The sequence below is a fragment of the Chelonia mydas genome, chromosome 7 (genome assembly GCF_015237465.2).
Source record: "Chelonia mydas isolate rCheMyd1 chromosome 7, rCheMyd1.pri.v2, whole genome shotgun sequence".
Lineage (NCBI taxonomy): Eukaryota > Metazoa > Chordata > Testudines > Cheloniidae > Chelonia > Chelonia mydas.
The window spans coordinates 63,594,317-63,619,833 of NC_057853.1; the positions used below are offsets into that span (position 1 = coordinate 63,594,317).

General features: G+C 39.4%; 1 protein-coding gene across 41 annotated transcripts in view; it reads right to left on the reverse strand.

Moving 5' to 3' along the window:
- KCNMA1 (potassium calcium-activated channel subfamily M alpha 1) overlaps positions 1-25,517 on the reverse strand; it is an 835,052-nt gene that overhangs the window by 595,933 nt on the left and 213,602 nt on the right. For all 41 annotated transcript variants that reach the window (XM_043551031.1, XM_043551030.1, XM_043551023.1 and 38 more), the window contains exon 2: positions 8,699-8,863. In XM_043551031.1, coding sequence (XP_043406966.1) covers positions 8,699-8,863 — 165 coding nt within the window. The remainder of the gene's footprint in view (positions 1-8,698; positions 8,864-25,517) is intronic.

Sequence of the window (25,517 nt, forward strand, 5' to 3'; positions counted from 1 at the left end):
TTCCTGTTTTTAAGGATTTAAATCAAGCCGGCAATTAGCAGCCATATGTAGCAAAACAACCTCACTAAACCTATAATTATATGAATTTATCAATGAATTGATCACCACCATCAACCAGATTTCTTCCAAGACTTGTCCCCCCCCCCCCCCCCAACTGTTATTTACTTTCTTTTAACATGGTAAATTTAATAGCCTTCATTTTACCCTGCTGTGAGCCTTCCTGGCCCAAACTCTCCCCAGTGACCAATGTCATGTCAGCCCTGCTCTAGGGCTTGTGGGAGAAATGTGGGGTCCAGCCCACCTGGGCCTCTGCATATCACTCTCAGTCCAACGGGCTGGTGGAGAGATTTTATGGGACCCTGAGGATGATGCTGAGGACTTTTATGAATTAGCATCTACAGGACTGGGACAAGTACCTGCCCCACCTGTGGTATGGGGAAGTGCCCCAGGAATCCACAGGGTTCTTCCCTTTTGATTTGCTGTATGGGAGGAGAGTGAGGAGACCTCTGGACCTGGTAAGGGACAGTCGGGAGAATGGGGAAGACCCCCTGGTGGATCTCTCACCTGAGATGGGAGCCAATCCTCCCATCAGGTGTCCCCCATTCAGAGTCACTGGGAAAACAGCCCAGAACCTGGAGAAAGAAAGAGAGAGAGATCAAGGACATGCTGGCTTTAGAGGTGATCCAGCCGTTCAACAGCCCATGGGCCTCACCCATGGGGCTGGTCCCCAAGAAAGACGGGTCGATCTGGTTCTGTGGGGACTATTGGAAGCTTAAAGCCATCACTGTGTCTGATGCCAACCCCAAGCCTATGCTTGGTGAGATTCTAGACAAGCTGAGTTGGGGATGGAGAACTTGACCCTGGCGTACATTAAGGACATCCGAGTCTTTAGCCAGACCTGGGAGGAACACGTGTCCCAGGTGAAGAGGGTGCTGGCCTGCCTCAAGGAGGCAGGACTGATGGTAAAAGCTGGAAGGTGTAAGGTGGGGAGCGGCTGCCCAAGCCCAGAGCTGGCCACGGTCAAGATGGATGCTCTTAACCAAGAGCCCAAATTGCAGCCCTCCAGACTGGAGCGCTGGGAGAAGACCCGATCCCAGTTTGAACCCCAGGGGTTTTGGGGTGGAAAAAGGGCACGGGGCACATAAACCTTCCCAAATGCGGCCTGCGAGTGCCATCGAGCACACATGACCTAAGGGAGGGTGTGAAACAGGAAGGGAGTAAAACTGGAAGGGCCTGGTGTAACTCCCACCTTTATACATATTTCCCATTGATGTTATTTCCTTGAGGCCAACGCAGCGTATAAAAGCCCTGTGTGACAACACCAGAAAGGAAAATAAAGCATATGTCACTGCTGTACATTTACAGGATGTTTGTTAAAACAGAAGAAAACAAGTGAAATATTTGCTGTGCCATTGTATCTCCTGAGTGAGCAATAACCACTGTAGTGGAGCCAGCCAGGAAGTCATGTATCAGCTGACGCTGACAAAGCTGTTCAGCAGACTGGGTGCACTTTCTTAAAACACACAGTACTGAAAGAACTATAGAGGCTTTTCTCGGTTTCCATAAAAACTGTGGATATCCTAGTTAAGGGTGGGGGGAGGACGGGCAGCCATGGGAAACCAAGTGAGAACATCTGCTTCCTTCTTTATGTAGGGGTGCGGGGTAGGGAGGTGAATAGACAGATCTGTGTGCTTTCTAACCCTTCTAGCTGCAAACAATAAGTATCTAGCTTCCATCTCCCAAACTGTAATTTCAACATCTCCAGGAAAATGAAAATTAGTATAGATAAGAGCTGTAAAGTGGTACCTGGAGGGGTTCCTTTGAAAACTGAAGGACAAGTAAGAGATTAAAAGAATGCTGAGATATTAATGCTGTAAATTTGAGGTGTGATACAAATGGATGGGTGAATTCGCAGAGCTTGATGAGTCCTGGAAGGTGCTCAGAAATATACTGCTGTGTATGACAACATATAGATAGATGACAAAAAAAGAAAGACACACCATTAGTGATGTCTACATGAACACATTTGGTGTCACATCGTCACGTGATACAAAAAGTGGCAGAGAAAAACAAGAAAATATTAGGCCTGGGTAGAAGGTTCCAGCAGAATCTGAGATACCTTCTCCTTGGCCGTGTCCCCTGAATGAGTTGTGCCTGAGTGTGCAGATTCATACCCAAAACACTGAATTCATAGACTTAAAGACCAGCAGGGACCATCATGATCATCTAGTCTCACCTCCTGCACAGAACCTCACACACCCACTCCTGCAATAGTTCTATAACCTCTAGCTGAGCTACTGAAGTCCTCAAGTCTTGATTTAAAGACTTGAAATTACAGAGAATCCACCATTTACTCCAATTCAAACTGTGCCCCCTGCTGAAGAGGAAGGTGACCCTTCCCCCCCCCCCAAAACTCTGCCAATCTGAAGTGGGGGATAATTCCTTTCTGACCCCAAATATGGCAATCAGTTAGATCCTGAGCATGTGGGCAAGACGCACCAGTCAGAAAGCTGAAAAAGAATTACCTGTAGTAACTCTGAGCCCTTCCCATCTAGCATCCCATCTCCAGTCATTTGAGAAATCTGAAAGTAGCAGTCGCTGACAGGACATATGCCATTGTAGGCAATCATACTAACCCCTCCATAAACTTATTAGACTCAGTTTTAAAACAAATTAGGTTTTTTGCCTCCACTACTCCCCTTGGAAGGCTGTTCTCAAGCTTCACTCAGAACTTGAATTTGGTTCAATAGATGTAGGTTTGGGCCAACTTTTAGATGTTTCTCTGCTAAAAACACTCTGCACCATTACTACCACATATCAGTATGGTGTAGTAACACTGTGCTTTCCTCTGTTATTTTAACATTTTATTCCTTTTTAATAGGAGTCTTGTCCCATTGGAGAACTCCATTTTAGACTAAGCTGCAATAACGGCAGAATGCACACTGCTCAGCAACAAAGCAAAGGACCCTGGGATGCCCTCCAAGAATACATATGCTTAATGTACAGCAAGCCCCCACCATGCATATCCAATAAGGTAAACTGAAAGAGGGCACAGCTCTCCTATAGCACGCTATTAATGTGGATTGTGTACTGTTAGTTAAATGTGTCAACTCACTGCAGAATAAACCCACCCACCATTAGAAAACCTCTTAAATTCTCAAGTGCCTAAGGCACATTTTTAAACGGGATTTAGCTGCTTTTGAAAATTGTACTCACAAACTAAAAGTCTGGGCGTATTAAATCTAGTCCTGCATGTTTATCTTTACTGGTTTATTTTCCCCTAAAATGTCCCACCATGTTGCAGCTGCAATGGTGGGAAGGCTAATATAAGCAAGGCTTCTACGTACTCTGGTATTTTCACCACAACATTGCATAATCCTGCACTAAGCACAGAAGTTACAGTGAGGATGGTAAAATGACAGCAATAAAAATAATGGTGACCAAATGATTTAATAATTTGATGACTACATGCCTCATTCTTGCTTCTCACCTTACAAGATGGGAATTTCCGCTTTAACAATCAAATCAAAATAAAAACTGCTCCAAGGGATCCCCATAACAGAATTTCACTTTGAAGTATAAGGCTGTTCTTGAATGTTAATGTAGACATACGGATTATGTAGGAAAACTAGATCAGGAAAAGGTACAAAGCAGTAACAAGTGGAATACCCTAATTCCCATTTCTGCCAAAACAGATTTGCTGGCTACTTCCCAGGAGCACCACATAAAACACTTGCCACACCACTCCTTCAGCATTTCCTAGGAAGTAATCTGAGAACCAGTTCAAAGGATACTACTGGAGCTTAAATAAGAAGGACCAGCTGAAGTGGAAGTGTGACAACCTGCATGCTTTTCCACAAATAACCTTGGTTTCCTGAAACAGCATCTTTCATGTAAATAATTTAATTGACAATAAACAAACATGGGACAACAGCAGGTTTGTGTAAGTCACAGTTAATTCTGTTTTTAAGATGAAACACAACTAAAGGTACTATATATGGGGAAGTGACCCTTAAAGAAAAGTTTCAGAGTAACAGCCATGTTAGTCTGTATTTGCAAAAAGAAAAGGAGTACTTGTGGCACCTTACAGACTAACCAATTTATTTGAGCATAAGCTTTCGTGAGCTACAGCTTCATAGTGAGCTGTAGCTCACGAAAGCTTATGCTCAAATAAATTGGTTAGTCTGTAAGGTGCCACAAGTACTCCTTAAAGAAAAGTTCTATTAAATTTAATGGGGATGGATTTTCTTTGTCTATAATTTTTAAACTACCCAAGAGAATTCTACAATGGGGACATAATTTTCTTGGATATCATTCTCATTTATACCTGTAGGTTTTGGCACCATTCGTTTTACATGTCTGTTTTATTTCTATAAACCCCTTGGTTTTATCCTTGTAACATTTTATGAGACAAAATGGTAAAAGGGTGACACCAGACACCCAGTACTCCAGCTAGTCAGGGTGTGTTTCTTAGACTCCACCTCTAAGTCTTACAGCAGCTTTACATGTTTAATTTATTTATTTTTCAAAGCCACTTTAATTCACCTTTAATTAAAATCACACCCCTAATGATCATCCAAGATTTTTTCCAACATGTTTTGGTACATTTCACAATCTAAGTCTATCTCCTCTTTAAGGAAGACACCAAAAATAAATACAAACAGCAGTAGCAAGGTGACAGTGAACAAGATAAACTTCTGAGGTAATCAAATTATTCACATTTCCATTTTTTGTTGATCATGGCAGGCTTCGTATAGCAGTATCTTAGCTTATGCTCTTGAACAAAGGTGACATTCTATTTTACGTAGTGCTGAGTACTTGCATCTTCTCATTCAGGGCCACAAGAAAACATAGAAAGATGCACAGAAGATAAATTTGATGGAAAATGCAGCAAACCAGGCAGCTAGAAGAAGAAGAGGTTCTATAAGTTTCTTCCAGATAAGCTGCATAGAGCTGGGCAGGAAATGAGGTTTCCCATGTTGGAAACGTCTTCAAGATTTCAAAATGTTTTCCCATCCTGAATCAGAACAAATAGTCAAAATCCTGAAAATTTTCACAAACCAACAATCTGAAAAAAATCAGTTCAGGTCAATCAAAATTTAATTTCATTTTTGACCTCTTTTTTTTTTGTTTTACAATTATTAGCTTGTCTTTTTAAACAATTTGAAAAATAGAACTTTAAATTTTCAAAAGCTCAAAACAGGATATTTCAACAATTTCAAAGTTTTTTTTTCGTAATTTTTCTCAAAATGAGAAATTTATCAAACCCAACCAACAGCTTATATTTTGAGGAATCAGCATTTTCTGATGAAAAAATATTTCATTAAAAATTCCTGATCAGGTCTAGAACTGAGATTGAGAAAGGCCCTCTGCCCTGTATTTTTAGGGAACCTTATTTTCTGCCTATTGACCCATGACCAATATGCCATAAGCAGCATCTAAGAATTACTTGATCAGGCTAAATGTTTGGTTTAAAGCAACAATTCTGTAAATAATTGTGCAAAAGATCATACACTGTTACAAAAGTGTAGGATCTTGTATCATTGTGGGATTGTGCCCCTTAAAAATAAGCTTTGCCCTGTACTTTTCATACCTATACTCTTTATTTCCTTGAAATATAGGTAGTCATCTTAGTAGACCCATGGCACATTCTAACAGCACAGTGTTTAAGCTGATTGAGGGGCAAATATAGCTCAGCTGCAGTAAGTGTAAATGTATGCTATCACACTCACCCACTCTAAGCACTTGTGCAAGGATTTGTTAAGTTAGGAAAAACACTTCATGAGGTTTGCAAGGATGAGCTGAAAGCTTGACTACACCTGACACGAAGCTTCAGTAGAAATTGGTCCTGCAAACATTCAATTTAGGTTTCACAGACAGAATCTGTCACCCCACTGCAAGTCACTTCCAAGGAAATGACTGCCCAGATAAGAATGATTAAGCGAGATTTTTTTGATGAGAAGAAAACATTAATGAGATTCCACTTTAAACTGATGTTTATACCACACTTTGCTAACTTGTCTCCTTCACTTAGCAAATAAATCCAGACAGCAGTTACATAACAGCTTTCATGCAATCCTGCTGCACTAAAAATCAATTACAACTTTTCTCTCAAGTCAGTGTTCAGGGGACCAGTTCCTAAAGGTTATTTAATAGTGAATGTGAAAGACTGATTTTGAGTTAAACTCTGGCCTACAGTATGAAAAGGTACTTTAATTTCTTCAGCCACAGCTCTATCTGGTCGTATTGTGATCCTCAATAACACTGTAAAGCCATTACCTTTAAAAATTTCTATATTGTACTTGGATAAAAACATAATAGCTTTCCGGAGTGGGCTATGTTAATTCATTAGGAATTCATGGGTGAATCTCTCAAAATATTTTCCAACAAATAGTCAATCAGATAAAAATACGAATCTAGATTCAGCAGTGTTCAATTTCCACAAATATTCTAGCAAATATGCTGCCTAGCTGAAATACTCAAGGAAACAGTGAATTTTACCAAGGATCAGAAGTAGGTCTATTGTCTCTAGATAAAACAATGGGAATAAACTAATTGCTTTCAGGAGACAATGGTGTATTTTAAACACAAAAAATAATGAAATGATTAACTAGTGTAACTGCAAAAAAAAAAAAAAAAAAAAAAAAAACTTTAAAAGCTCTCTTAATGCCTGGAAGCAACTCTAGTAAGATAAACTGCTCCATTTTTTATGGTTCAGATTTTACCCTTAACTTTGAATTTGTGGTGAAATTCACCCCAGCTCAAAGAACAGGCATAAATTCCTACAACTCCCTTAAAGGTTTAAGTGGGGAATAAGTGCTTATGTAAGACTCCTATCCTGGGGTGAATTTCATCCTTGATAAATAAATCAGCACATGCAAAGGAATACATCAGCACATGAGAAATCAGCACATTTACAGGAAAGAGTCAGATCATTAAGATTTTCCACTTTTAACGCTGGAGATGTCAAGAAATTATGTAGAAACCAGTACACCACTCTTCATAAGATGACTGGTATATCAGGCTCACACAGAGAAGGTCAGAACTAAGGCCTGGTCTACATTAGAAAATTAAGTCTATTTAACTACATTGGTCATGGGTGTGAAAAATCCACTAAGCAGCGTTGTTAAGATGACCTAAGTCCCTGTGTAGACACCACTAGATGGACAGAAGAATTCCTCTACCAGCCTAGCTACTATCTCTTGGGGAGGTGGATTATCTACGCCAATGGAAAAACCCCTCCCATCGGATTAGGCAGTGTCTACACTGAAGCACTACAGTAGCGCAGCTGCACCTCTGTAGCATTTTAAATGGAGACAAGCCCTAAATCTAAAAGCAATATCCCAATAGGTAGTCAGGTAAAATGGGCTGCACAGGTTAATAAGCCAGAAAGCAGAAAATAAGTGAGGAGGAGAGTCCAAATAAAATTTTCTTTTTAGATCCACCTGCAGATCAGATCTCTGTTGAATGAGTGCAAAACATACCACAGATATCGATAGCATGAACAAGAGAAGAGACATTTGTCAATAGTCTAGGGCTAGGACTTAAAGACAGCAATAGAATTTTATTAAGAAAAACAATCTAAATAAATTATTGTGGAAAGCAATACAGAACAATATGAATAATAGAGTCTGTATCACCCTAACATTGCATTGTGAGTCAGCCTAAAAGCCTGAAAAGCCCCATGTGTTAAGGAATTCTAATAAATTTCACAGAGAAGATGCTTAGACAATAAGGAAAATATCAGCCCAAGAGCAGCAACATCTTTTCTTAAGCTCCCTATGAGCAATAAAAACTTTTTTCCCAAAATTAAAAATCAAAGACAAAAATCTGCTTTCAGTTAAATCCATATTACCACAGATGGCCCACTTAGTTTCCCTGGGATTGGCACACAGAATTCAACCCACGCTATATGACCATTCTCTGTATTAAGCACAAAACCATTGACATCGGGCCTAATCTGAAGCACAGAGAAGATTTTCCCTTGACCTCAACGGGCTTCAGATCAGGCCAGTAGAAATGCAGTAGTAGTTAACAGGACTGCAAAATTACCTGACTGGATTTAACTGAGTGAAAACTTTCTGGTTTTCTAGTATACTTTTTGACCACAAAATTATGTCTTTTCAATTTCTGATGTACAGCCCCATTTGTTTATCTGGATTTTCTGATTAGATAAAAAAAATATATCATCACAGCTTTGTAGGAACCAAGATAATCCACATTGCACATCTCATTCAAATCCTATTCTACCATTCCTACTAACAGCTAAAAAAACCCATTCTCATTGAGCCCGAATTTCAATCTGGCCTCCACTTTTGAAGTGTAACGTTGTGCCCACTAGTCAATAAGCTCACAGTTTTACACTAATAATGAACTAGTAGGAAATTCACCAGGTCTGCCACAGTATGGGAACCATGTATTGCCTGGAGAGGCGTGCAAAATTATGCCTGCAAAAATACTGGCGTAGATAGAAAAATCAGTCCCTATCTACAACAAAAAAGGACTTTCATAACTCACTGTCTCAGCAATGGGAGCAGGTCTGCCTTTTTCATTTCCAAGAGAAATTGTGAAGGGAGAAAATTAGTGGTGTGGCATAGAGCTGATTAGCAAAACCAAGCCCTCCTGAGACAATAAGATGAAGAGCTCATTAACAATTACTCTTTTTAAAGAAGATTTGAGCAAACTGGGTAAAACTCACAAGGACTCTGCCAGTTAGAGTCTGGGCAGATATCATCACTCCTGCCCAGTCTTTCACAGAGGTCATCCAGCCCACTTCTGCTGCGACAGTCTCCTCTTTCTCATCTGTAGGTTTACAGGTCCCATCAGCCTGGGTTTCCCCACCAGCATTAATCTTCTGGGCCTCCTGTAAGTAAAAAGAAGATTTAGAATGTTTATCATGGCAACAGTCACACTTCAAAAGCCTGTTCCTAGAACAGAACTAGTACAGCATGCTCTCTGTTCACTACCTTGTTAGATGGTCGTGATTCTGTCCCTCTCTAGTGGCAGCCCTATAAACAGCCTAACTACTAGTTACTAGCTCATAGAGCTTCTCCTTTACTTCAAGTCTTAAAGGCATTTTTGGCACCAAAGAATCAGGGTTCCATCCCAGTACTGTGCGCAGAGTAACTGGCAACTATGACTTTTGTAATTATGCAGCCACTTATTCATATATTTATTATAAACATACACATGCAGAGCATACACTGAGGTTTTTAATTTATATAGATGTTTAATAAATGTGAGCACAATTTATGTAAAATTTTCATTTGCAATCTCTCAAATTAGTTTTCTGAGTAAGTCTACAATGGGGAGTCCAATGTAATAAGACAATCATCATCACAAGAGAAGGAAACGAATTACGCAGTTGAGAATCTTCAGTGAGCCGCTGTGCTGTCAGTGAGCCATTGTTTCAGTGGAGATATTTGATACGTCAGAGGAACTCCTCTATCTGTAAATTGCCAGCCATTATAAAGCCAAGAGATAGACATTAAAAAGGAGTCTCAGAAGCACTAAGTAAGCTGACCGATGAGTCACATTCACTGGAATTCATATCCATCATGGGCAAATGCTGCAGCAAGGATGCTGTATTCTTACAACTGGCTTCTACGTGCTAGTCATGGATTCCACAGAGGAATCAAGGAAGAGAAAGACAAAACCAGCCTGGATTACACTGCATTATTTTAAAAAATATATATGATATGCAACAGATCATAATAGGTCATGAGCGTGTCTTGGGTGACAACAGACCAACATAATACTAATGACTACCTGATAATTCAACAAACTGTGCTGCACAAGCTATGCTTAGGAGAGATAGCAGAACTCAATTCTGCAAACTGTTAAGCAGTCTCAACTCCCACTGATATCAAAGAGGGTTGAAGGCACTCAGCACCTACCGGGAGGGCTCAGTACCTTTCAAGGTCAAGCCTATAGAACACACTAGCTTAGCGAGCAACGCTTGAAATCAAATGCTATCAGTTCCTTTTGGAATATCCCAACATATCGATCATATGTGACACTGATGAGGGTGTTATGAGTAGGAAACCACACCTGAACAGATATACAATTGTAAGATAACCGTAAGACCTTGATCATGTAATAAGGTATAAAACCAAAGGCACTTCCTGGAGACTGAACATTATTGCACTTATACAACAATCATACCGAATTTGTGAACAAAAAATATTAGAGAAAGACTAACAATGTAGTGTGGAGCTGATCAATTGTTCTCTCAGACTCTCACAGCTCTGGATCTCAGTTAGCCAAGGAGATTGCTCCCTTAGTTTTGCCCATGCCCTAAGTAGTGCGTTGGGATGTCTCTTGTAACTGGACAAATAATTATAGTGTTATTAACTAAAATTAATCAATTGTGGTTAAAACAGTACTCATTGCTTTCTATGTAAACATCTGGAGGAAAGATAAAAAAAGTCACCTTCCTTTCCTTTGCGTACTTGGACCTCATTCACTCATCAATATGGATATGATGAGTCAGACATTGCAATCAGCACTGAAAGAAAAATACTAAATTCCATATGCATAAAACAACCCACAGAAATGAGCTCATTGTTTTAAGCAATAAATTACTATTGAGGCATAAGACATTCCCTGAGGATTAAAGGCTGACTAGGTGGAACAGATGACCCAAGATATCACCAAGATAGGTCAGTCAATCCTCAGGAAATGCCCTGTGCCAAGGTTAACGTTTGTATTATAAAACAGGAAAAGAAAGAAAAATGTATGTAGATTTTTTTCTGAATGGGTGATGTAGTTTCTTTTGGTACACACAGGGCACTGGTACAGAAATAATATGCTGTGCATTAGCCAACCCAGAAGGCTTTTCCTTTCGTCTGCAGGATAGAGTAGTGCCCTACCATAAAAATGGTTAAAAACACTATTGTCATGTGGGGATCTCTGTGATTTTTAATTTTAACTTCATACATCTCATATCTGATTTTCAGAGGTAGAAACCACTCAACTCCAGCTGAGTCAATGTAAACTGTGAGGTTCTTAGCAAATCTCAGAATCAGGGTCCCAGGTGCTTCAGGCTGAATACTCAAAAATATTTTGGAAAGCGTGGGCCTAAGTCACTTGCCCAAGGTCATACAATGAGCCTGTAGCAAAACTGGGAACAAAAATACCCAGGTCTCCTGTGCTTTAGCTAGGAAAAAGTTCCTCTTACTTGAGCTCATGGTCTGTTTAAGGATTAGGTGTGACATACGGAGCCCTAAAGTGTAGCTCACTATTTACTTCCTTCCCTTTAAGAGGAGAAAGATAAGCAAAGGCAAGGTTTTATTGCCAATATGCTGAAACAATAAGCAATCTCACTTCCCCTAAATACAAGTACAAATATTATGGTTGTGTGCATTTAGTCTGTGATGCATTTATATTAAAAGTAGGTGCAGTCCCGCAGGCTCCTGGCAAACTGCCAGCATAATCACTAGTCTTGCAAAGTCTGGAGATCCCTCAAGAAAATGTGGGAGACAAATCTACAGTACAATTCCACACAGCGATGTCTTCATGATGGATTTTTGCTGTGTCACCCATGTTATACAATTTCCCCCTGTCCACCAGCTCTTGTTACTGTGCTGGTATGGGTTGTAACAGGTATATAATGAGAAACATGCAAATAGGAACACTACTGCCTTGCCAGGTAAGTGAAGAGTCCCAAAGGCCAGTCCCCCGGTCTGGTACAATCTAGAGTCCAGCTTCTACAGCCACCATGGCTATTACTGAACTGGGGAATACCGCATGTCTAAAGTCGCTCAGTGGCCTATAATCCAAACTGAAGCCCTAGAAAATTTCAGTCTGAAAGGTCTAAGTCCCAGAAAATTATGAGTGACTAAAATAGAAGCTTAGAAAGGCAACGCTTGCAAAATTTAACTCCAGCTACCACTACAGCTGCATTACACATCCAGATGTGTTCGACATCTCTTATGTAATAGCAACACAGACTCAAATCCATCCCACAGATATTTAGAAAAAATAGTTACAGTACTTGCCAAGAAGGTTGTAAGCCTATTTTTCACTAAAATAATTAAAATACATATAAAGTCACACAGCATGAATATACATACCCAGTTAGGAAAACTGCATAATGTTAAGGAATTAATCTCATATAAACTTAAATGTTGTGTGTTCTACAGAGGCAGACAGATAATCTATGTAAACTAGGAATAATATTTTCCCACAAACTAACACACACTGCATGTGCTTCTGTTTAATTGGAAGAATTTATTTTCACCCTTGGAGCACCTTGGAACACCCAGCAGATATCCACAGTGAGGTATGTGAATGGCCTTGTTAATGTACTCTGTACAACATGAGGTCTGATTGAAAGTAATGGCCACCTGGAGAAAAAAAAAAAAAAAAAAAAGAGGGCATTGCACCGGAGATTTAAGATTTCGTTAAACAAATCCTCAGCTCTAGGTAGAGATGGAAATGTCATTTACCTTTGCTGCCTTTAAAAAGAAGCAATGCTATGTTAAAATGTCTCTAACTCTGTACAATATGTCTGCTTAGAAAGGAAAAATGGGAACAGAAGGCAGGTTTTACCTAGAGTTTCTATGACGACCTGTAAGTCTGCTTGTTCACAGTAACTGAACTGTTTATAGGAGTTTTGCACTTGCATATATCACCTTTCATCTGAGGGACACAGAGCATTTTGCAAACATTAATTAATAGGAACAACCTGTCTGTGAGGTAGAAAAATTGCTCCTGTGCAACCATGCATTTCATTTTACCTACTCAAGTAAGTGCAGTGAGGATGGAATCAAGGAGGCCCGATTCCGAATTCCATGTTCTATCCCTATCGTCACAGTGCATAACTTTCGGATACGTCCCACTATTGGGCTGAAAATTCACAGGTTTTGTTCCTGCCCAAAAGAGAAAAGGTTTTGTCCAAAAAAATCCATTCAGATTTTTTGAGTATTGAGAGTGGAAACTATCTACATTTTCCAATTCAAAGATTAAAAAGAAATCTAACCATGCTATTTTTGGTCAGGGCATTTGAAAGATAAATGATTGGTGTTTGAAAGATTAAATTTGACACGAACCAAGTGCTCATTAAGAGCTAGTGCCTTTGCTTGGGTTGAAAAAAAAAAGAGAACAGCTCTGATTTAATAAAGTTATTAACATTGTGAAGCAGCATACTGAAACAGCAGTTGATATATCTATTAACTCTACAGGTGCAGAGCTGAAGGGCAGCAGCACCACTGGGTCATCATTAGCTAAGGATAGTAGGGGACGTACTGGTATACTGCGGGTGGGGTAAGTAGTATCGGACCTAAGAATAGTAATAGATGCATACTGATATTTAGTTCTCATTTGGCATTTTTCTTTGGTAAACGTCAAAAACTTGATTCCCGTTAATTTCCCCTTCTGTAGAGCATACAGCAAACTACAACCCAATCAATGGCTAGGCAGCTGGCAAGTTGTGATCACCACTACTGATTGGTTAAGCACTGCACACAGCCTATTTTATTTATGTTACCCAGTTTCCCTTATCCCACCCAGCATGCTTGTTGTCTTCTCCACCTGTTCTACCTCGTCTTTCAAACTGTAAGCTCTTTGGGGCAGGGACTGTCATTTATTATATGTTTGTACAGTACCTACCACAATGGAGCCCAACCTGGTTCCAGCTTTTAGGTGCTACCACTATAGAAGTGCTAAATTAATGACAACATGCTTTACAAAGGAAAGCAAGTACATTTATCTCCACTTTCCAGATGAGAAACTGAGACAGAGATGAAATGGCTAGCCCAACATCATGTGACAAGTCAATGTCAGACCAGAATGGAACCATGTTCTGTCCGGACTCCCCGTCTAGCACCCGATAAAAGAATGACAGGACAGGATCTGCCAAATTACTTATAGCAGAAGAAGTTAAACACCTGCAAATGCCAGAATCTAGGAATGGGTGATAGGGGATGGATCACTTGATGTTTACCAGTTAGGTTCATTCCCTCTGAAGCACCTGGCATTGGCCACTGTTGGAAGACAGGATACTGGGCTACATGGACATTGGTCTGACCCAGTATGACAGTTCTTATGTTCTGAATTTTTAAAAACAACAAAAACAAACAAAAAAACCACATGCCTGATGGTCCATCAGGCAAGAAAAGGTAAAACCAAGGAAGTTTGCAAATTTTATTAAGCATTATATCTATTCTTCTCTCCATGATAAACAAAATCAAACTGCATTTTCTACACTTGATTTGTAATCACCCCAAAATACAGTACTCTGCAGTCAACAAAAACAGTGAACAACTCATTTTGTTGAAGCAAAAAATCAACTACATCTAATTTTAAAGTTACCTTAAAAAAAGTCAGCCTCTGGCAAACTGAAGCCCTAGAAAATTTCAGTCTGAAAGGTCTAAGTTCTAGAAAATCATGAGTGACTAAAATAGAAGCTTAGAAAGGCAACTTTTGCAAAATTTAACTCCAGCTACCACTACAGCTACATTACACATCCAGATGTGTTCAACATTTCTCTTATGTAATAGCAACACAGACTCAGTCTATTTTTATTTTCAACTTACATTCTCTATTCTCTTTTAACATGTTTAATATGCATTTAAAATATAAAAAAGAAATTGCAGGGTTCTTTTCTCAAAGTCACTTTTGTGATGTATCTGTGATTGCACAGCAATTCCTCAGAGTGCTTCAAAACCCATTTCACCTACGCTGTGCACACACCCAGCCTTTTATCAATTGTATAGTCCAGCTCTGTTATTATTTCTTCACCTCAAATCATTAACTAAACAGCATTGCAGCCAACAGCGAACTGGCAGAAATCACTTTTAAAAATGTACTGTTTAATTGGTGAATTATTTAGAGGCACAGCAGGTACAAGTAAGATAATACTACCTTTATCCAGTCTGTTTACCTGTTGTTTCACAAGGTGCTCATTATTTTAATTACTTGATGACAAAAGCATTTAAATAGGTTAAAGTGAGAGGATGCATATTTTGTTGTATACACTTTTCCTGCACTTATTTATAAATGAAAGCAGGATGCGTGTTCTAGAGCAGTGCTACTCAAAGTGGTGGTCCGCGGACCGGTGCTGGTCCGCGAGCCATTGGCTGCCGGTCTGCGCGCACATTGGAAAAAAAAAATTGCCGGTCCCCCACATCAGATAGCTTGAGAAGCACTGTTCTAGAGGTCAGTACAGGGGATTAGGCATCAAATCTCCTGGATAGGACTCCCAGCTCTGCCAAACACTTACTATGTAACTGTGGACAAGAGACTTCAACACTTTGGCCTGTATTTTCAAAAATGCTTAGTGATTTTGGGTGCCTCCGTGCTTGGGTGCTCAGTTAGAGTCACTTTAAAGGGGCCTGCTTTTCAATTTGAGGCATCACTAGTCAGTCACTTTTGAAAATGGAATCCTGAATGCTTCATTTTACCTATCTGTAGATTAGGTACACTACTGAACTAACTCACAATTGCTCTGTGAGGCTTCAACAATTAAATATTTCAAAGAAGTTTCAGATTCCATGCTATATAGGTGCAAAGTGTTAGTAAGTGACCATGAATGTTGTGCTATTAGCCTTCATACCCAAAACAATTAAACTATGATCACCACATATGGACAAAAATTTACTTAGCAAATGCTGCATATTCTATTGTCCTCACACAGGACTGCCTTATCAAATGGATATCAGAGAGATATTTTGGAAACCTTAACATAAACTGAGGCTAGCATGCATCCTTCCTATTTCCACAGAGGCTGGAAATGTGGGAAGAAGGCCAGCCAAGCACCCTTAAAAATATTGGCAATGAGAAAGCCTGCAAGGTCTTTTGTTAAGACTTCATTAGAGGGCCCACCATGGTGGAGGGGAGCACTTCTGATATTCCCATTTAAAATATGTGGATTTGAAGAGTCTAAATTTCATCTAATCATAACAGCACCCAAGTATGAAAATAATCTGGACCAGAACACCAGGGCATTGACGCATCCCAATTTCACATTAAAGGGAGACAATATTGTCAATGCAGGTGCTGTTTAGCTACACCAGTACAGAAGTACCACATGCTCTGGCAACCCACCCTCAGAACCTGGGCAGCAGGACAAAGTCTGCCTCCAGGAAACGTCCACACCAAGGGACGATGCCTGGAACATCAGCTCTTCAAAGCTGACACTGCAATTTCAAGTCTGCCAAAGAAACATTCAAATCCTTTTGGCAGGTTAGGGTAGGACTGTATTGGAATCCGAAGCAAGTGACTTGTCCAGTCTCTATTAACAGCCAAGGGAGAACTCTACGTTCTGAAGGGTTTTTCATTATGCATCTGTGTTTCTATTTCATTTAAAAATCTTTCAGAAGAGCAGTCTCTTCATCCCCTGCATTCTATTAAACGGGGATGATGTATCTGCAGTTCTCTTTACCCCCTTTCATTGCTTACAAGGCAGTGACTTATCTTGAAAACACGATCAGATGCTGTAACAAAGAGAATGATGAGCCAGCATCTTGCATTTATTATGTTGCCTCTTCTTACAATGGAGCAGAAGGCTAACATATTGGGTTGGGAGTTTTTGAGCAATTCCTTTCTGAGGTCCAAGGTTGACTCCATCAACAAATTGACAGGTCCAATTAAATATTATTGCTGTGAACAGAGCTCTTAGTTTCAAATGACACAATTGTTTGTTAACGGCTAGTGAACGTACCAAGTATGTCAAGACACAAAGTACCTGCCAAAAGTACCAGGAATACCTGCCATGCTGCCAAACGTGCCAGGTACATGCAAGATATTCATCAGCATAGCAGATGTTCTCTATCAGATAAATCCAGGTGAAACACCTGTTGTGCTGCTGAATGTGCCAGGTACCAGTACACCCAGGTTAAAAAACAAACAAACCACCTGTTCTGCTGCGGAGTTTATCAGGCACATGGATTTGGTTGGAAATGTTAATGGCCAGCATCAGTGCAGAAGATGCAGTGGGGGAAAACAACAGTGAAGGTATTTACAAAATACTTTGAAAAGAGAGTCAACCTTAGCTTAAAGATAAAAGGAAGCAAAAAGGCTGAAGTAACTAAATGCCTTCTGAGAAGTACTCCTGCTGCCCTACAAACTGGGCTATCCACACACTTCTTTCAATTTGTCCTGTCACTATTGGGTTACATTGACATCAGCTATCATACTGTACCTATGGTTTAGTTAGTTTGAAAGCATTAATTATTGATGCACAGAAAAAATATTCCTTCCAGTGAAGAAAGAGAAACAGGATGACTCATGGAAAACATGGCTGACGAGAGGCAAACGCTTTTCTTCTATAAAATATTCACAAGCTATGTAATGTGTTGTTGCAAATTTGATAACTTAAAAAAACCTGAGCCCCAAATAGATTTCAGTCTTAATATTTCAAGAGCAAGTCAGCTATAGAGCTAGGAGTTAACTACTTTGTTTCCTTCTATATCCAGCCAGAATTCTGATGATCCCTCCGAGTCCTTAATTTAACATTCTCAACATCAAGGCCCAGGCCTGCAGCCAAGGGATAGCTTTAGGTAACAATGTCCCTATGTTTACACAGAGTAAGATGTCCAGGGTACAATCCACTCTCTCTGCTCCTACGACTAGCTCCCTCCCTTAGCTTACACATAGCCAATTTCTGTGGCAGATTTTTGCTTGTCTAATATGTCCCTAAAATCCCCACCATATTATATGTGCCTCCAACCACCCTTTCATGCCATGAGATTTGACTGTGGCAGAAGCAGGCAAACAAATTTAAGAAGTGGACCTGAGAGGCAAGTGAAGATTGGTTAAGAGAAAAAGAGGATCCCAATAACCACCCTATGGCAGAATGGGTCTGTGGGCATTCATGGCCTCTCGGTAAATTGATTATCTGACAATATCAGAGGCATACGTCTATAGCAGCCAAAGGTCTGAGGAGAACACAGCCTAAGAACACAGCCCAAAAAATCTTAATAGAGGGGTCATTTGTGAATGTTAGAAGATCCTTGTTCCTTCCCACCTTGGTTAAGAAGCAGAGCATGGACATCACAGAGTACAGCATCTGCATCATAACACGAAGGGGCTGGTGTTTTGACCAGCACTGTGTGGAATTCTGTGCTTTTGGCTCTCAGCATTTCAAGTAAATCTTTTCACAGATGAAGTTATTTTTATTATTTATATTAAGATAGCACCTACAAACCCAGATCAAGGCATGGGGTTCCATTGTGCTAGGTGCTGTATGTTCATATAATAAACATAGTTGTGGTCCAAAGAGCTCACCATATAAACAATTCTGGCTTATGCTAGTTCATGCTCCGAGTTCCTCTGTCAGTTTTGGGTTTAAAAAAAAAAAAAAAAAAAAAACACTGAACAAGTTTAATCCATTTTGAGGGTCAGAATATAAAATCTTTGAGTTTGATAATGTTTCTAGCATACATGGGCCCAGCTCCAGTCTGAAACCATTATTTTGCCCTGAAACAGATGTAACTGGTTATGAAAGTATGACACAGATTCATTAATGAAGCCCCAGACTTCTGCCTATCACCTCCTTTTTGAGGGCACTTCAACTCCCAAAGGTTGGAATTGAACCCAGATTCTAAAAGATCTGCTCTAGGAATTATTTTGGGGAAGTTCTATGGCCTGTGTTATACAGATGATCATGACGGTCCCTTCTGGCCTTGGAATCTACCATTTTATGCATATGGCCCCACAGACCACAAACTACCAGGGCCAAACCAAACACACCCAATTTATTATGTACTCCTTCAGAGAGCATGGATAATAGAATAATAAGTGACTGTGACACAGCTGACAGAAAGTAAAATTAATACCACCACTATGCTCTACGTATTCGCTGGATAGATAGCTTCAATTTCCTCTACTGCATAGCAGACAACATTTGAAATCTAATATAAATAAGGATATCTGAGAAGAAAAAGAAATGTGGCTTATTCTTTAAATGCCAGCGAAACATAAAGGAATGGGGAAACTTTTTGGTGGGATGGACTGGGAAAATGGTAAATATCTCACTAAAAATTGGGGGATTTTCTCCCATCAAGTCAGGATGATTGCCTTGGATAGATGTTATCAATCCAGTGACTTTAAAAATACACTAAAAATATTTTTAAAAAGCATTACATGAAAACAAATTAAGAAAAAATGTTTTCTTCCCCATTACCCCACCTTCAGGTGGATTTTATGCTGGTGAAAAGGGCTGGATTGACAGCTGTGGAGACTGAAGTCTTATATAGCCACAAAACAGTTAAATTGTGGACAGGGCAGAATGAGCTACCCTATCCTACCTGCCTCAACTATGATTTAGAGTTACCACTGCCATGGGTGTAATGTTTATTACCACTGTAGTAAGAGTCCCAAAAGTGTTGGACTGGACTGTTTACTATGGCTTTTCTAGTACTCTGAGACAAACCATGAAAATAGATAGTTCCAGAATGAACTCCTCACAAAATGTCCTGCTTGCTGTGTTGGTAATTTTGGCCATCTGACAGCTCCAGGCAGTAATTAATTCCTTGGCTTCTCCGCTGGACTGAGTAAAAATAGGGGACATGGGAATTCTGAAGCAAAGTAGAATGTTAATTTGCATGTTTATTCTCAGATTTCCTTTGCATCATATTGCCAGTTCATAGCAGAACTGAAGTCTGAGTTTGGAGGGATTCCCTTCATTGACCTCCTGTTATCCTTAATAAGATTTAAATAAGGAAAGAAGGCACTAGAATTAAGATAAAACTAAAGAAGGTACATTATTATTTTGATACTGTTGAAGCGTTCATGGTAATTTAAAGCATATTGTTTAGGTAATTTTAGGACAGGAGAATGCCAGTCACAGTTGATCAGCAATAAAAAACGAGGCACGTGAAGTAAACTTTCAGGAAAGATTTGAAGATTTGAGGATAAAAGTGAAGGATAGTGATAAAGTGTGGCACAGTGCAAGTGATCTGGTGAAAAGAAGGATTAGAGAGACTATACAAAATAGCTAAAGCTAGTAAAACAATTATAGGAACAGAAAAGTAAAGTAATGAGCAAAAAGGATTTCCAAGCATTGTAGCAAATGGTGAAAGGAAAAAGCAAATTTTTCCTAAGAAAGTTAATGGGGAATTAAAAATTGAGGATAAATAGGGCCTGACCAAGTTAGAGAAATAGTGGAGAGGAGAAAAGAACACTGCAGGATTGTCTAATCTCTCTTCTCCTTGAGACTAACAAAAAACCTCAAGAATGAGAATGTAGGATAGGAAGTGAATATGATGCTTTCAGACGCAAATTATGCAATGGCAACTAGACACCAAAAAAAAAAAAAAAGTGCATAACAAAACAGAGAGGGGTTTCTCATTGCTGTCTGGTTCAAACTAACACATTCCCATACATGTCATCCTGCAGCAGGGATCATACAATGACCATATTCTTTTCTGTGATGAGTGTTACTTTGAGTATGTAAGGCTTGTGATACGAGAATCTTCCTGAGACATGTGTACTCATTTTAATTGTCAACATTTAATGAAAACAGCTCTGCAAAAACTTAGCTATGCCAGTTCACAGGTTTCTGCATGAACGACATTATTTTCCTTCCATTCACACAGGTCAACTCTGTTGTGTGTGGTTTCCACATAAAATCATCAATTGGCCCAGGTCTACTTAAAAAGAGAGAAACAATTAATGAACCATTCAACAAATGTAGAGTTAGGTTGTGGTTTGTGGCAAAACCTAGCATAGGCTAGGATTGCATGGGCGGGGGTAGGGTGGAGGTTACGAAGATATTTCACACATTTTGAGTCTGGTTTCTCGCCCACAAACAGAAATCTGTGAATCCTTCCTCCCTTACTAGTCCGAGCATTCCTGATTGAACCATTAGCACATTAAGAGATTCCCCAAAGCTCCCATTCAATTATAAAGTGGCAGCAAAAAGGGCAAAACAGGCATTTCATTTGATTAATGGGGACACAGAGTTTAAATCAAAGGAGATGCTATCATTATTCTTTGGTCCCTATGCACTGTGGCAATAGATTCATTAAATAGATAAGACAATTATTACATAGGACAGTGGTTTAGTGTTTGAGAACCTGCTCTATGATTCAAATATTGCACTGCAAAACAACCCTTCCAAAGAGGTAAATGTCCTTAAAGTGATATCACACAGGACGATGATACTAGATCATACTAGATCACAAATATCTAGAGAGGAGGAAACTGCAGTTGCCAAACATATGGGGGAACTTTTAATAAAGGTAAATTATGATAAAGGTAAATAATTGTCAGAAATATTTTTATTGTTGCACTTACCCTAGTAATGCTTAACACTTGGAGCTGACATAATGATCAAGACAATATTCCAGTCACTTTTATCCAAAGTGCTTTACAAAGGGGGGGGGACTATTAACCCCCTTTAAAGTAGGAGAAACAGAGACAGATCTTAAGTAACCTGCCTAAGATTACACAGTGTGTCAAAGAAAGTTCCCCTTACTGCTAATCTCTGTCTTTAATAACCTCACCTTATTACCTCTAATATAATATGACTCTTTATAAAAAGCCTTCTTAACACACTAAGAATTTGAAGGATAATTTTTTTTATATAAAGAGAGTGTATAACATATACAAGAGGAGTTTCAGGGAAGTAGAGTTGGCTGGAAATTTTTCAATGAAACTTTTGTCAAAGTACTGATTTCTAACTGAAATTTTTCATGGAAACTTATCACTTCAGACAAAAAAAAACTTTTGTTGGGAAAATGTCTCAGTTCCAGGATGGAATTTCAGACCAAAGCCAGAGACATCACACTACCCCAGAATACCCCATAGTCTGGTGGTCAGAGCCCTCCCCTGCGATGTTGGAGACTCAGGTTAAAGTCACTGCTTTGACTAAATTAATCTCTTTTCTCCCTACTTTTTGGCCAAAAAAAATAAAAATAAAAAATCTCAGATATGTACTGATACAGAAGGGGGAAATGTCTAAAATATTAAAAATTGTCACAGGAGAGGGAAAATCACTTTCCACCCCGTTTGGCAATGAAGAGAAAATGAATGTTCTTTCACCACTAGGTAGATAACCAAGCTTACCTGGTGGTCTCAGTTTAATTCCTAACAAAAACTCTGGTGTCAATATCAAAAAGCTGCATGACAATTGGCACTTAGTACTAATCTTTCTGGCAGTTTCAGCAGAGAGGCTGCCAGACTATTCCCTTATCTGCAGAGGTACTCCCCCTAAGTCAGGGTGAGTCATGCTGGCAGTGCAGCATCAATGAAACATTCATTGCTGCTGCCTGCACTACGCCGTATTTGTTGCCACATGCGTCTCCACCTATGGTTTGGGAGAGACTTATTTTTAAAATAACTGAAATACTAACAAAAAGAAAAGGAGGACTTGTGGCACCTTAGAGACTAACCAATTTATCTGAGCATGAGCTTTCGTGAGCTACAGCTCACTTCATCGGATGCAGTGAGCTGTAGCTCACGAAAACTCATGCTCAAATAAATTGGTTAGTCTCTAAGGTGCCACAAGTCCTCCCTTTCTTTTTGCGAATACAGACTAACACGGCTGTTACTCTGAAACCTGAAATACTAACAGTGAATTAAAAAAAAAAAAAAAGCAGAAAGCAGAGGACTTAACCTCTCAGAGCTGTCACGCAGAAACCTTGCAATAAGGTTTAAAAAAAAAGATTGAATGTGCTCAAGAAAGAAATGTAGCTGACTCTATGAGACAAGAGAAGTGGAAGAGCGAGAGACAGTGTGGTTCTGTGAATAGGGCTTGAGACTAGGACATGCATTCTGTTCCCAGCTCTGCCACGGACTTGCCCCAAAGAGCTTACAATCTCAGCAGACAGACAAAGGGTGGGATGGGAAACCAAGGCACAAAGAGGTGAAGCGAGTTGCCCAAGATACAGCTCAAATATATGTTTGATATGGCTATTCCTTTTATGAATCTTTATCATGTTCAAAGCCATTAATAAAAAGAAAAGGAGTACTTGTGGCACCTTAGAGACTAACCAATTTATTTGAGCATAAGCCATTAATATAACCCACAGTCCAAAATGAAGTTCTTAAAACAATAACTCTGCACAATGAATTCTTATTATTGCAATATGTAGTGAAGTATTAACAGTGTCAAATTTCCAAATTCATAAAAAAAAGTGAATTAGCATCCACTAATGTTTATTTTAAATGGTTAGGAATTCCATAGAGGATTACGGGTAGTTTCTTAAAATAATATGCTGAACACATTTTGTTAACATGGAATCATGCCTGACTCCCAAAACCTACCCCACTATTTATTCAGTCAGTACTTGGGTGTTTTTCTCCCCTGTGAAAGAGTGAATAAATGACTTAGATAGACACAGAAAAACAACTTAGATATTCCTTGACTTTGAGGGGATAAAGCCCTTTACCTTTGATCAATATGCTGTGGTTACCATAATAAAATATTGGAGTAATGGGATTAGATGTTACATGCAGGAACAAGAATGCAGCCTGCAGTACTCTGCTCTTTGCCAGGAATCCCCCACTAAAATGCTGGTCCACAATAATAATTTAATGCTAATGTACAGGGGTAAGTTAGGGACACTAAAACATAAAAAATCATGTTTCAGACAACAATGTCCTTTGCTGTGTAACTCGAATATTGCAGAGCCCCATTCAGGGAAGCACTTAAGCATGTGTCTGACTTTATGCATGCACTTATAAGCATTTGCTGATATTCCTTGTAGGAACACTTTCCTGAATGGGATCCTTAGATTATTAAAGCTGAAAAAACGCTCAACATCTCTATCACTGTCACTAATTATTGTAACATTCTGCACTTCATTTTGCCTGCACAGCAAACCCAGACTGGTCAGTTCACTTCAAGCCTCCTGTTCCTGTCTCTCATTCCGATGCATAGAGGGAAGCCTACACCCACTGAAAGTGGAGATTCCACCCTGCGCAATGTGCTCCCCCGCCCTTTTCCTCAACCCCACAGAAGTCACTCCATAAGGGCTACATCGGGTTCCAGCTTGTCAAGTTAGAAGAGAGCACAGAGGAAGAATGAGTAGAAGAGCTGGCAGCTGGTTTCCTACAGATTGTTCTGCCACACACCCAAAAAGCCTATAGTACAGAAGAGCACTATTTAGTATACCCTCCAACTGTATTAGCTTTCACTAGCTCCCTTGCATTATGGAGCCTTTGAGCCTTTAAAGGAAAGGGGAACCAGGAGCAGTTATGTCCAGTGGTTCTCTGGAAGTTCCAAAATAGCTGAACTGCCTGGTAGCCAGAGAAGAGTGGTGAAAAGGGCACCACAGAACTGAAGCGAAGGCACAGGTAGGAGGGTTTTGTGCCCCCACTGGCTCCTCCAAGATCTGCAGATTCTGAGAACTGAACACCCTTGATTCTTCCACAAGAGAAACAATGTCCCTCTGGATGAAGAGCCTCCCTCCAAGGACGAACTCCTAGGAAACTCAAGGAGATGGAATTTGTAGTTTTTTCCTCTCTCTTACATAGACTTTTTGGGCATAGGGGAGAATGGGCCTAGTCACTTTCAGTTTGTCATTCAGTAGTAGCACAATGTTCCTGTATTTGGGTATCTGGCAGGGCAGCAGCATATATGAGTGAACTTCCCTTCTTTGCTATGCCTCTCATTTTCACTGACATCTGTATTGAAATATCCACAGATTAATGAAAACACAGAAGAGGTAGAAAGGTGGGAATTTTATTTTAGAAGTGTATTTTTAATATTTTTTAAAAGAGACATACAAATCTAAATTTTGGACCTAAACTATTTGATAGTGTCCCTGTAATTTATCTTAGCTTTAAATGGAGTCATCAATAATTATTACAATTTTGGAGATACTCCAGCTCCTGTCAAAGTAGTCAAGAAAATGATGTCATTTAAAGCCCATTCTCCATTTTCCAACCAAGGTTAATGCATAATCTTTTTATGGGTTTAAAATTTAAAAATAAAGGAAATCATGAATTAAAAACAAACCTTCAAATCAGATAAATCCATTTGTGATTCTATGTTGACCTGGGAAATTAAGTTCCAGTGTTAAAAACAGAAATATTTGAAAAGCTGTTCGAGTGAGCAAATAAGTAATTAATTTTTTTTTTTTAAGGGCACTCATTTCTCACCACAGAACTTAAAGACTTTAATATTGGTTCCAAGCTTGAAAATCTTTATCTTACCAGGAAAAGAAGCGTGGGGTTTGGGAGGGGGAGGAAGGGGAGGGAACTGGCAAGAAGAAACACAGGGATACTTGTCAAAAATGTTCAATCCAGTATTAGTTGTAATGTTGTTGCCATTTTTAATAATTAATTTCTATTATATTAAACTAAATATCTACCCTAAGGGCCTATAGTAAGAAATCTTTTGATAAATCCAGACATTTAATCATGCAGCTATGAAATCATTCATATCCTATTGATATGGAAACAATGATGTCATCACAATCATAAGATCACGATTACCTTGTGGTACTGTGCTGATGATTGTGAAGATGGAATTAGTTAAGAGGAAAAAAGTTTTCAATTTAACCCAAATATTTCCTATGTGACTCTTAGGTGACCTACTCTAGGTACAGTACATTTCCCACTGAACA